At 41.7% G+C, this 13356-nt stretch overlaps 1 protein-coding gene across 3 annotated transcripts in view; it reads right to left on the bottom strand.

Moving 5' to 3' along the window:
* ttc28 (tetratricopeptide repeat domain 28) overlaps positions 1-13356 on the bottom strand; it is a 261955-nt gene that overhangs the window by 19197 nt on the left and 229402 nt on the right. For all 3 annotated transcript variants that reach the window (XM_087794936.1, XM_087794931.1, XM_087794942.1), the window contains 3 exons: positions 9996-10105; positions 3269-3398; positions 2974-3192 (listed from right to left, as the gene is read on the bottom strand). In XM_087794936.1, the coding sequence (XP_087651062.1) occupies positions 2974-3192; positions 3269-3398; positions 9996-10105 (459 nt within the window). The remainder of the gene's footprint in view (positions 1-2973; positions 3193-3268; positions 3399-9995; positions 10106-13356) is intronic.

Consider the following 13356-nt stretch of genomic DNA (forward strand, 5'->3'; position numbering starts at 1 on the left):
GGGGCCACACAAAGACACATGATTCACAATGGAGTAAGCGTTTTGACGCCTCTTTGCTAGCTGCAGGCTCTTCAGAAGAGGCCATGTTGCTGAGCCAGCTGGATGCCGTGGAACGCCAGGAAGTGACAGACACACGATTAAGCGAGCGAGCGGCGTTCTCTTTGCTCGTGGCAATCTCGCTTCTATACATTCAATCCCTCCATGAGTTGGGATGAGGGGGTCACCTGCTGGCCCTGCAGCTACAACCACACACGGATGAGGAAACGATGTTTTCTTTCGCTGTAATCTGTGGGAAACAACACGGTTTCCTCCGCTCGACTGACACAGACGAACAGAGACAGAAGCGGTGGCGACGGCCATCTTCCTCTCTCTGCTGGCATGTGTCGACATATCACCGCGGTTGTTTGGCTCTGTCACTAACAATTAGCGCGGCTCGTTGGCAAAAGCCCTCCGAGGCAAGAATCGGGACAGGGGGGCAAATCCCAACAGTGAAGTGTCAGGTGGCACCGCGGCTCGGTGTGAAAGCCTTCCTGTCCTCCCCTGCAGCTGAAAACAAGCCGGAGCCTTTAAGCCACTTATCCGCTTTGATTCGAAACAAGGAACTGTGCACGTCGAGTTTTTTAGTTACACTTCAACCCTGAGACAAGACAGTTTCCTGCTGGAAGTCAATAGTTCATTACGGTTGGTTATTTCCTTTAAGATATGCAAGATCTTGATTATAATATTCTTTCTTTTTTAAGTGTTACAAAGTGGTAAATTAGTTTCTTTAACTTTCTAATTATATAAAAAAACCTTTTTTCTTCACTATGATGTTTTTGAAACATATAGTGTAGCATCATGCATGTCAAAATAAGTTACTGATTCTATGAGGGGCTTCTTGGACAAGAGAACGTTGTTTATTTTTTACAAAAAAAAGTGCAATGGTTTGTACAACACAGGAATTAAAGTTTACCGCCATTTACAATTAATTCAAATTAATTAAGCTATCAAAAGTTATCTATTAATGTATGAAAGAGATCAGACAAAATGGCACATGTTATTGTTTACAATCATTCATCATCTGCTGCTACAAACCATTTTAAAAAATACATTAACCTCTTGTGGGTAGGAAGGAAGAAAGGAAGGAAGGAAGGAAGGTAGGAATAAAGGAAGGAAGGTAGGAATAAAGGAAGGAAGGTAGGAATAAAGGAAGGAAGGAAGGTAGGAATAAAGGAAAGAAGGAGGGAGGGAAGGAAGAAAGGAAGGAAGGTAGGAATAAGGAAAGGAAAGGAAGGAAGGAAGGAACAAACGAAGAAAGGAAGGTAGGAATAAAGGAAGGAAGGAAGGAACGAAGGAGGAAGTGGAGGGAAGGAAGGAAGGAAGAAGGGAGGGAAGGAAGAAAGGAAGGAATGTAGGAAAAAAGGAAGGAAGTTAGGAATAAAGGAAGGAAGGAAGGAAGGAAGGAAGGAAGGAAGGAAGGAAGGAAGGAAGGAAGGAAGGAAGGAAGGAAGGAAGGAAGGAAGGAAGGAAGGAAGGAAGGAAGGAAGGAATAAAGGAATAAAGGAAGGAAGGTAGGAATAAAGGAAGGAAGGAAGGACAGAAGGAGGAAGTGGAGGGAAGGAAGGTAGGAATAAAGGAAAGAAGGAGGGAGGGAAGGAAGAAAGGAAGGAAGGTAGGAATAAGGAAAGGAAAGAAAGGAAGGAACGAACGAACGAAGGAAGGAAGGTAGGAATAAAGGAAGGAAGGAAGGAACGAAGGAGGAAGTGGAGGGAAGGAAGGAAGGAAGAAGGGAGGGAAGGAAGAAAGGAAGGAATGTAGGAAAAAAGGAAGGAAGGTAGGAAGGAAGGTAGGAATAAAGGAAGGAAGGAAGGAAGGAAGGAAGGAAGGAAGGAAGGAAGGAAGGAAGGAAGGAAGGAAGAAAGGAAGGAAGGAAGGAAGGAAGGAAGGAAGGAAGGAAGGAAGGAAGGAAGGAAGGAAGGAAGGAAGGAAGGAAGGAAGGAAGGAAGGAAGGACATCTACGATAAATACCTATAATATAACTATACTTGACTAGAATGATTTTCAAGTAAAAAAAAGGGTCACCTTTGCAACATTTTTGAAGATATTTCATTTTATTGCTGGACTAATTTCCTTAAAACGATCACTTTCTCTACAGTATGAAGGAAATGGAGTAAAGTAAGTAAAAGTTGGTGAAGAGGAAGAAGTTACTTATCTGAGCTTTTAACTTTGTAAAAAGTATTTAATCATTTTGTAACATCTCATGAATTTTAGCTGGAAGGAAGATGAAAAAAAAAAATACCAAAAGAAAACTATGCAGACAGAACTTGAAAAAGTAAATCGACATAGTTAGTTACACACACTTGCACGGAAACACAGTTATCTTAAGGTCAAATAAAAAGCTGGAAAATGTCAAGTTACATCCCTGGAATATCCTCTTAAAGTTATTGACTTAACAACTTTAGAGCAGTTGAGTCAAACTCACACAAGGGGCAAAAATCCAGCTGGCTAAGTCAAAGGACCTAACAAAATGTATATTTACAAAGATATTCTTAACAAGAACTTTAAATCTGATTGAGATATTATGTTTTATTTTTGGTTTCTCTTCCTCTATCAAACACTCACCTTTTCAACATCAATTCTACTGTTATTGGAAGCCTCTAAATAATCTTTATCTTATCTTAAACACTGACATCTGTATAAATCACAATCACAACTTGAACATTCATCTAGTTTGACTGGAGCTAACCATGGGACTCGGCTCCTGAGGCCATGAGTTTGACCCTCGTTTTTGAAAGTATTACCAATCAGAAAGGAAATTAATACTAGTTATTAAGTTAAGTTATTTATGAAGCCTTGCAAGTGAAATACGAGCATGACGAGGTAGGAACATTCCATCATACATGTGCGACTGGATTAAAAGCACCATGAAGCAGGAAATAAAACACATGCTTCAGCTTGTTGATGGACTGCGACCAAGAGAGAAAAGCGTCTCACCTGCTCCTGGAGCCAGCAGCCAGCTGTACAGATAACCAGCAGCCATGGAGAAATACAGCACCAGGGCCCTCTGGCTATTGACCGTGTCCAAGATGTGCTCCACTGTGACCGGCGTGTACGGATCCGAGTCTTGTTGGCCCGTCTGACGCTCCACCAAAAGGTCAGCGAAGGCTCGCGTCCGGCCTCGTTCCGCCACCGCCAGCGCCTCGTCGTGGTGTCCTGCGAAAAGAGGACGGATCATTAAACCGGCTCCAACAAATCAAGACTCGTCGACGAGCCGTCACTGTGTACGTACCGAGGCTCACGAGGACCCGCTGGAGCGCCTGGTAGCAGGAGGTTTGCAGATCAAACAGCGAGAGTTTGTAATCGGTGCTGTGCTGGGCCTCGTGCCGAATGGTCTCAAACAGCGCCGACGCCCGATAAAGCTGCGAGTGAACAACAATAACAATCACATTAATTATGATTTTAATCGCCGAGTGAATCTCCGGGACAAACGTCTCAATTAAGCCGCGCCGCGGAGCTTTCGGATGGGATCCTAAACTCAAGCTGACATCCTAAACCCAACACCTCGGATGATGATTGGTGCACAACATCTGGGCGTCAGAACCACTTACAGTCTCAGCTCGGGGGAGTTCAGAGCGCCGCCACTAGATGGCAGCGTCTCCCCTCCTGCATCCAGCCTGTTTTTTCCACCATCAACAGACTTTTTGGTCTCAGGTCTGATAAATGACCGTGTAAAACAAGTGAAACCTCTCTTCCCTTCTTATTTGAATGGACACGAACAAGGGCCGATGAGGAGGTAAATCTTTATCTGGTCATCTGGTGCAAACAAAGAATTAAATGGCGGCTGAACTCCGCTGGTGATGCAGGACCTTTTAATCAGTGGTCCGGGGCTGGACCGGGAGGACGGGAGACAATGGGGGAGACAGGGGCAGAACTGTGGAGCTGTACAGGAGTGCTGATTCATGGAGGCTTTTATTGATTGTCTATTTCTGTGTCTGAGACCGCCCTGCGAGAGGGCTGAGACTACTGAGCCACTCTACATGAGGCCAGAGACAGAATAAAGCTCTTCGCTCACACTGTTTGACCAAAGTTCAAAGCAGACTAAAAGAATAGGGGGTGGAGGGATGGTGGGGGGGAGAAGAAAAAACCTTGCTGGCGAGACAGAAATGGATTGTTATTCCAGTGTGGATTCTTCACAGGCCACAGAGTTAGAAACGTATGTTTCTCAGAGTAGCACACGCACACTGTGTGTTCCAAGGTCACGCAGAGAAGGTTGTCAGTGGGAAGTGAAGAGATCAGAACTTCTGATGGCGGTTTTCGTTCAATACCGGACCATCGTTTCAACGGTAGATTAGTCCTGCATTATGGAGACGATTAGTCAACTAATCGGATGACAAAGTTAAATGGCTTCTTTCATTACAGCTCAATTAGCTCACATTTATACACTGTATATAAAACTGACGACTAGAGAAGGTCAACTAATGTGTTGATTTAAGAGTCTCTTAAATAGATGTTGGACTCTATTGTAAAATTTCATTTTTCATTAAAATATTTACATTAGAATATGTTCACTGGAAACACTGTTTTTCTGGAGATTAAATCTTGTTTACCATAACCACGCCCACTCTGCTGTGATTGGTCAAGCATCGAGGTTTGTCACTGCGTGTAATCAATCCCGGAAGTTTCCACCTCCAAGGGACTTGTTGTACAAACAAGGCGGGGCGTGATTACAGATGACCGCAGGAGGAGTGAAGACCATTATTATATAGACTCTGCTCTCGTAACCTCTCGTTCGCCGAGAACTCAGAAGGGGGAGAACTTTATAAAGTAATAACTTCAAAACAACATCAAGATGAAGGACTTATTGTATCTTGGAGAGGAAGACTTCGATATTTGAAACATGTGAGGAGTCAGGAGAGGTTTTTTTTTGACATCAGTTGCCCTTGAAAGATTTTTCAGTGGTTGTATGTGAACAAATAAGCCATCATGGGAGTGCAGTCCTCCTCCAAGCAGCTCGTTTTCACCCACATTCATTTTATTAGGTTATGTTTTCCTGCAACATTTAAAGCTCATTCTCAGGTTTTCTAAAATCAGGACACAGAAAAATATTATATGGATTATGAACTGCCTGAAGTTTTTTCATTTCTATATTAGATCAGCTCTATTTACATTTTGCTTTGTTTATCCAGAGGTCGTCCCGTGAAAATAATACAAACATTCACTGTTTCGAGGTGCAAAAAAAGGTTGGGAGTCCTACTCTGGGCGATTATTATTAGCAATGTTGAATGAACCACTAATGTGTTTCATTTTTCTGTTTTCTTGATGTTTCTGTTTTTATGTTGGGTCTGAATCTTGCAAATGTTGAGCTTAACGAGCCAGGACAAATCCTTCAAAAGACTCATGGATCCAGATGGCAATCACGATACAACTAAAACTAAATCTCCCATTATCAACAAGATTTAATACAAACTGCTGTCTTTTTTTGTTATTTTGTTAAAACAAATAGGTCGGAGAGGTAAAAAGCACAGTCAACTCTTGCTAACTCCAGCACACTGCTCACTCAACACTAAATAAAAGAGCCTGGTTTATTACCTTTTTAACTAACACAGTGTGCTCCACTTTATAAGTGCTTTTATATGCTAACTCTTATAAAGAGGTTGATAGCTAACAAGCTAACCTTATCCCGTTAGCAATCATTAGAATCCCCACGTTACTGACCCTGTGTAGATGTGGTAACCCTGGGACATCAGTGGACGCTGACCTTGACCCTGAGATAACTCAAGGGTTAAGACAATATTAGGACGTGACTCCTTTCCAACTCTTTAAGTAGGGTCTAAACAAGTCAATATTTGCGTGACGCCGATAACAACAGACCTAAGAGACGCCTCTCCCTTCACTTGACTCCACAACAAGAAGAAGGATAATGACATTTGTTAAGGACTAACTCCCTCAATGATGAGCTTCACAACCTTGTTGCACCCTTGGCCTAGTTTGCTACGCTGCTCGCAGCAAGATCATTTCTAACACACACACACACACACACACACACACACACACACACACACATACAATACTTAAAGCATTTTCCTCTAGCTTGATCTTTTTTTTTTTTTTCCTGGCACAGATGAAAGTGATACGAACCAAAAACTGCTGAGTCTGCAGTGTCCCTGTCAGACGGATATGATCTGCCACTTTCCTACAGATGACACTTTTTCTCTGCTCGGAAGATTGCGTGACTTTAATCTGACATGTCACTGGGACAAGAGTGTCGGAGTGAATATGTACTCGTGAGCTTGAGTGTGATGTTTTATTTAGAGAGTTTCGTGCACTGACCTCTCCATGAACGATGAGATGTGATCCGGGCTAAGATAATGCAAACCATTTTTGTGCATTTATTCAGTGGAGTACACAAGCGTGTAAACCAGGAAGAGCTTTCAGAGAACATGGAGTTTCTGTCTGTGGTAGTTTTCTGGGATGTTGGGGATTCAAATTAACCATAGCGTCTCCGATAGTATGCTTATTTAGACAATTAAAACATATTTAGAAAGAAGAGAATCAGGGCTTTATGCTCCTTTAACTGTCGTGATAATAGGTTCAAGTAAGTCTATCATGGCGTGAATAACAAACAGTAAACAGGCATAAATAAATGTAGGATTTAAAGCTTGTTGGTGAGTTTTTGTTAAGTGTATTGAGCAGATAGAACAAAGGTCAGAATAACAATTATTATATCTTTATGTTACATTAATATCTGCTTTATAAATGTACTTTTGCTGATTGTTTACCTATTTACAGTACAGGTTTGGACACACCCTACGGGCTCATTCAAAGTTTTTGAAGTTTTCTGGTCTGGCTGACCTTCGTTTCTTTGGTAATTATGGTCACTGGTTTCTTATCATTTAGCTGATCGGTTCTTGTCATAATATGAATTCTGAACAGTTTTCCAATAAGGCTGTGTTTCAACCTGACTTCTGCACAACACAACTTATTGCCCCGAATCCATTAAAAAGTCAAGAATTCAGTAACCCAGACAACACACACCTGTGAAGTGAAAACCCCTTGAATTCATAGAGAAAAAGCACATTTAAAAAAAAAAGGTGGCTACTTGAACTGAACTATAAGACATGTTTTCAGTTATTTCAAATGGGTTTTTTAAGTATATACTTCCACGTGTATTTATTCATAGTTTTGATGCCTTCAGTGAAAATCTAGAGTCGGAAATAATCAAGAAAATAAAGAAACCCCATTGAATAAAATGATGTATCCAAACCTTTGACCTGTACTGTATATATTATGAGTTAACCTGCATATACAGAAGGGAGAACGATGTATAATTTATTAGTGAATCAAGGTTATTTTTTTGTATTATATAAGGAAAGCTATTCAAATGCATCTTATTTCTTGAAACTTCATGTGCTTCTATTTTACAAACAGTTCAAATAAAAAATTGGCTAAGAGCAAATAGAGAGAGCAAAAAAGTAAACTAGGGCATAAAAAAACCCATTAGCATTAGCATTTTAGCATGCTAATATTGATCGCTAGGATCACCTAAGGCCAGTTGTTACGACCAGTGGACGATGACGCTGTTTCCCGTCACTGCCTCTGGAAGAGATGCTGAAAATAAAGAGGTGGTAAACAGGGGCATGCCTGGAGGTTTGTGGTCGGAGCAGGGGTTCTTAAGGTCAAGCTCTGTACTGGAAACCAAACAGGCAGTGGAAAATATGTTGCATTTGGTTTGTTGGAATAATATTTTTGCTCAATTGAACACAAATTCCAGGAGTGTGAGTCACAGGAACGCCTGGTCGAGTTACCACCTTGGTTCAAACTCGTTATAAATAATTGCAAACAGACAACGTTGATTCTTTGAAAACTACAATACAAGATGGGGGGAATAAAGCAATCTGGGTCGCGTAGATGCACAGAGCTGGCGTGCATCAAAACAAAAAAACTTCTGGATTAGATTTGGAAAATGAAAACAGCAGAGGAAACGTCCCTGCGGACGCTTGTGAAGCTACCAAAGTTATCAGGCTTGTTTGTGATACAAATATCCAGGAAGTATCAGCACAATAAAAAAACTCGACAGATGGGCGGCAGGAGTTTTTATGTTTGTGTGTTTCGAAGTGAGGCAACAGACCTCAGAGACCATATCGATACAGACACTGTTCAGTCAACTGTCGGATGTCTGCAGAAATGACAACCAGCTCAGCCTGCAGCCCTGTGGATGTCTGTAGAGTCTCCTAATTCTTCAACCATCTTTCTCTCTTTCTCCAGCGGGACTATTAATGTTTTCAATTAATCTTGACTCTGAATTTCAGGTGATTTCAATGGGAAACTATGTCATATCGTCATTCAATTTTGATGGACGTTATTATGAGTGATTTCAATTCTCAGTGCTTATTTGTCGCTCATTTGTATTTAATAGGAACTCTTACAAAAATACTTAAGTTTAATGTGTCAACTACATCAGGTCCTAACTTAACTTGACAGAAATACTGTGTATTACACTTATCCTTACACTCAGCCTTACACTAATCAAGGATGTTATGTTTACGCCGGTGTTGGTTTGTTTGTTTGTAAACAAAAATAAATAATCTCAATTGAAATGTGTTGTTGATTGGATGTTGTTTTAAGAAACTAGTTTGAGAAAAAATAAATATCAATTCACTGCAAAGACTAGTTCCACAGTGGATAAAGCAACACTAGGTAATATTGAGACATCATTTATTTTTAGATTGTTCTCATTATATTATTATATTTTCTATTTTAATGTAATGATAGTTAAATTCTGAAGACTTATGACTCGTGTAGTAAAACTATTAAGCTATTATTGTATGTTCTTCTCTACATGTAACTTTAATTGCACGAACCTCCCAGTAAGCCTCTGAGAATGAAGGCACCAGGAAGAAAAACCAAGACAAAACAAGAGCCTTTCCCTCGTTTGAGTAAAAACCACATGGCTTGACCATGACTTGTGATTTGGGTCACCTTAAGATCCTGCTTGTTAAACCAGTTAACCCTTGAGTTATTTCCTGAGTCAAGGACAACACAATGGATACCTCAAACACATTTGTTATTGGGCTACGGGGTCACCTTGACCCACGGACAGCACAATGGTTAAATATTATGTCGGAGTTGGAATGTTTTTGCAGTGATTTAATAGATTTGTTAAATCTTTAAAATATATATATATATTTATTTAGGTATATGTAACTCTCCTGTCTTCCATGTTTCAAATGTTGAAGTCCAAGAGGCAGTAAGTCCCTCATCATGATGCTGTTTTGAAGTTGTTACTTTATAAAGTTCTTCCTGTCTGAAATCTCAGCGAAAGAGAGGTTACAAGAGCAGAGTCCATTATGACATTATATTGGCTTTACTCCTCCTCCACCCGTTCTTTGTTTATACAACGAGTCCCTTGGAGGTTGAGATTGATGATGCACGGTGTCAAACTGATGTTTGACCAATCACAGCAGAGTGGGTGTGGTTATGGCAAACAAGATTTGATCCCCAGATAAACAAAGTTTTCAGTGGGTGGGGTTTAAGCACATTTTCTAAACTATATATTTCAATGAAAAGAGAATTTTGTACAAACAAACACATACTGATGATACAATAGAGGTATGAGATCTATTTAAGACGCACTTAAATCAACACATTAGTTGAACTTTAACCTATTGAGTACATTTTGGGGAGATTTTCTGCGGCACGTTACGGCTTCTTCAGTGAAAAAACAATGACAGGGATGATAGCAAAAGACTTCTAAAGAAGCTTATATAGGAAAATATTATGTTAATTAATATAAATATAATAATAAGACAACGGTCAATGACCTATCTTTCTTATTTCCTGGTTTAAGAATGTTACATAATGAAGCAACACTCCTGGATAAAAGGTTCAAAGTCACCCATTGATGGGTGTTGTTCACTCCGGCTTCATACACGATGTAGCGCCGGATGAAACATGTCCAGATGGTGTAGCGCAGGGCGAGTAGATGTAAGTAGAGCAGAGGAGAGGAGAAGCCTCACCTGATGCTGGGCCTCCTCCAGATTCCCACTGGCCCACAGTGAAAGCCCGAGTCGATGGCGGATCTTCGCCTCTTCCTCGCGCCGCGCCAGCTGCTCGGCGAGCCTCAGGCCTGGCAGAAGGGTAGAGGGGAGGGAGAGGGAGTCAGAATTATTCAGAGCAGACAGACTCTTAGGTATCTTTCAGGGTAACAGATGTGGGCCTAGCATGGCACTGATGTTCTGACAGAGAACAGGTTTGCATATTTGGCCTGGATTCTACGATCCTGCTTGTACACACACACACACACACACACACACACACACACACACACACACACACACACACACACACACACACACACACACACACACACACAAAGATGAGGCTGCCGGACTGCATGGTAATCAATGCTGCGGATCGACTCGCTGAGCAAACACAAACACATGCTTAATGCTGGCCAAAGAAGCCAAACAACATCATGAACACACCTACAAATATTTGCCAGACGTTGACAAGCTAATAACAAGCTGTGTGCAAACTCGCTCTACTTTGTCTTATTTTGCCTCTGAGATCTGCCAGCGAGCAGTGGGAGATTCCACTGTATGTGTGTGTGTGTGTGTGTGTGTGTGTCTAAGTGTGTCAGATCACCTGGCGAGAGCAACGCTTGTTTTTAACTTCCATCCCTCAAGCAGCGAGGCATATGTCACATCTTCGTACGTGTCCTCAGCCTGCCAGCCCAGGACTCGCCGCTGCCCAATTACTGAGATGAAAATGCCACTCCACGGAGGACGATGATGAATAAAAACAACGACTCGGCAGCTCGTGGAGACGCTGGAGGTTCTAAATGCTCAGCAAGAAACACAACCTTTTCAACACAGGTGCGCTTCAAGATTCACTTTTGTTACTGCCGTACATTTAAGATGCAGAAGATGCAGCAAAACATTTTCTATCTTGCAGAAGTTTCAACTATATAACTATCTTATGATTGATCTGCAGTACTTCACAGAACATCCAAAATATACCACAGATACAATGAGCTGAAAAAACTCAAGTGTGCATTTCAGACCAAAATTCCTCATATGACTGATGGATTATTATTTTTTAATAAATATTGTTTAGTTATATATTATAAATTAGATGTATAATAGTATAATGAGATATATCTGTATACAGTATACACATTATGATTGGATCTCCTCACGTTGTTTATTACAAATGGAGAAGGAAATGTATGTGATAAATATAACCTTTACATCTTAATTAATTTAAAACAATTAAACACAAATAAAATAGAATCTGTCATCTGTGTAACATATAGAAGTGAATAAAAAACTGTTAAACATAAATACTGCCCTTCCCCTCTTTGTGCTTTTCTGGTCTAGTGTGGCGTTATTACGAGAAAACTAGCGAAAAATCATTGTATATTTGCCATTTTACGTACTGCTCTAATAAGCATCGGCCGATTTTTCGCAACAATACTGTATTTAAATTCTACCTCTATGTTGCTATGTCAAAAGTGAGCAACAGGTTGGCTGGGCGACAAAGCATTAAGGTCACTGGCAGGGTTGCAGGGAGGGATGGCACCTCATATCCAAAGTTGATTTTTCGGGTTTTACTAAATGTTGGTAATTCAACGTGAATGCAGTATTTAAGATGGGAAAGTCCTGAGTGAAAGTATGTGTATCAAATTGACTTAACCATATATAATATTAGTATCTCACTGTTTTTCATCACTGCTCGTGTGGGAAAGGAAAGTGAGGGTTAGGTATGACCTCTGAAGGAGCCACGACCTTGAGGATAATAACCTTTGACATAAGACAATTAACAGCTTGTGAAACTGTGACGAAGATATAACAGCGAACTAACAGCTCTGTGCTTCAGAAAGGATTCTGACAGACATGTAAACTCTGTGTTTTTTTTCTCCTTTGTACAAGTAAAACATGTGATTTCTATTCTTTGTTTAAGTAAAAGTGTTAAGTCAGATTCCTCACCTGACAACTTATTAAGTCAAACTTACAATCTCCAATTTCCCTCCTTCAAATATACGGGACTATCCTTTCCATGAGCCGCCTTAAAACACTAGGTCACCTATCTTAGGGTAAAGTAAGAAGTTCAGTATAAAACCAGGCCAAACGCCTCCCCTGCCGTGCACGACACAGTTCATATATCTTTAAGTTTGCACGTGCACGTCTGCTCGCGCTCACGTGATACACGGGTCTGGAGACAGTTTTGCGCCCGAGACGTTTTTACTCAGCATTCCTGGAAAATAGTCTGTGGCTGGAGCAGATAAGCCGAGAACATCGAGTGTGACCCGACACAGACGGAGACCCAGAACCGACCGCCTAGACTCCGCGACTCCTCCTCGGACACGCTATAAAGTCGGAGTCTGTCCCGGTTCTTATCTCTGCACACACTCTTCTTCTTCTTCTTCTTCCGGTACATCCTGTGTTCCATCCCTCGTCTGAGCCTCCACCTGCTCCTTCCTTCTGCACTGCTTAGCCCCCATTAAGAGTGGGAGCAGAGAGAGAGGAAACAGATCTAAATGATCCTTTTCATTCCATGACAGTCTCACCCCCCCCCCCCCAGTCCTCTGAGCTACAGGCCTTTCATCTCCACACACACCTTCCACATCTCTGTGATATTTCCTCATGATCATCCCCGGGTGTCAAGCGACTCCATGTTTTCTTTATTCTCCAGTTGACAGTGAAATAATACACGTGAATTATGACTCGTCCTCTCAACCTGTCTTGACGACGAGCGTCTTCCTCTCCCATCCTTCTTTCTTTCCCGTCTAACTCATTCTGTCTGTTCTCCAATTTGGAATCACTCAGTGTCCGTCACTGTCACACCGCGCTCGCCTCACGGCGCGCCCCGCAGGCACAGTCACGTAACTGCCGCTGACACCGGGATCCGGCCAAGGCTGGCTACACCCTGAAGAGCAACTAGAGAACGCTTTACAGCCCGTCTTGACAGGCGAGAGAATCTTCACAGCCACCCCCCCTGAGGTCGACGCACCTCTGGCTTCAGACAGAAGCATTATGTGCAAACACCACGTACGCACGGACGGGAATAACACCATGAAATCTCACGAGCTGACGCCACAACCGAGCTGGAAACAATAGCCTGACACTCTCCCTCTCGCTTATACGCATGACTTACGGTGACCTTTTCTCTTGACCAGATGTGGAAAATCAAAATATGTAACTTGCCGGTTGGCTCCACAATACATCATCCGAGATCCACTGGTTCCTATTACTGGTGACTACGGCTCTCTAATGGAGTTTACTGGACTGTAATGGTTCTGTCAGAGTGATGGAACAGATCTTTGACATGTATGCACGACTCTGGGAGGAATAAAGGACACAGTAGGAATTGCTTAAT

This window comes from Callionymus lyra, chromosome 1, assembly GCF_982586985.1.
Source record: "Callionymus lyra chromosome 1, fCalLyr1.hap1.1, whole genome shotgun sequence".
NCBI lineage: Eukaryota > Metazoa > Chordata > Actinopteri > Syngnathiformes > Callionymidae > Callionymus > Callionymus lyra.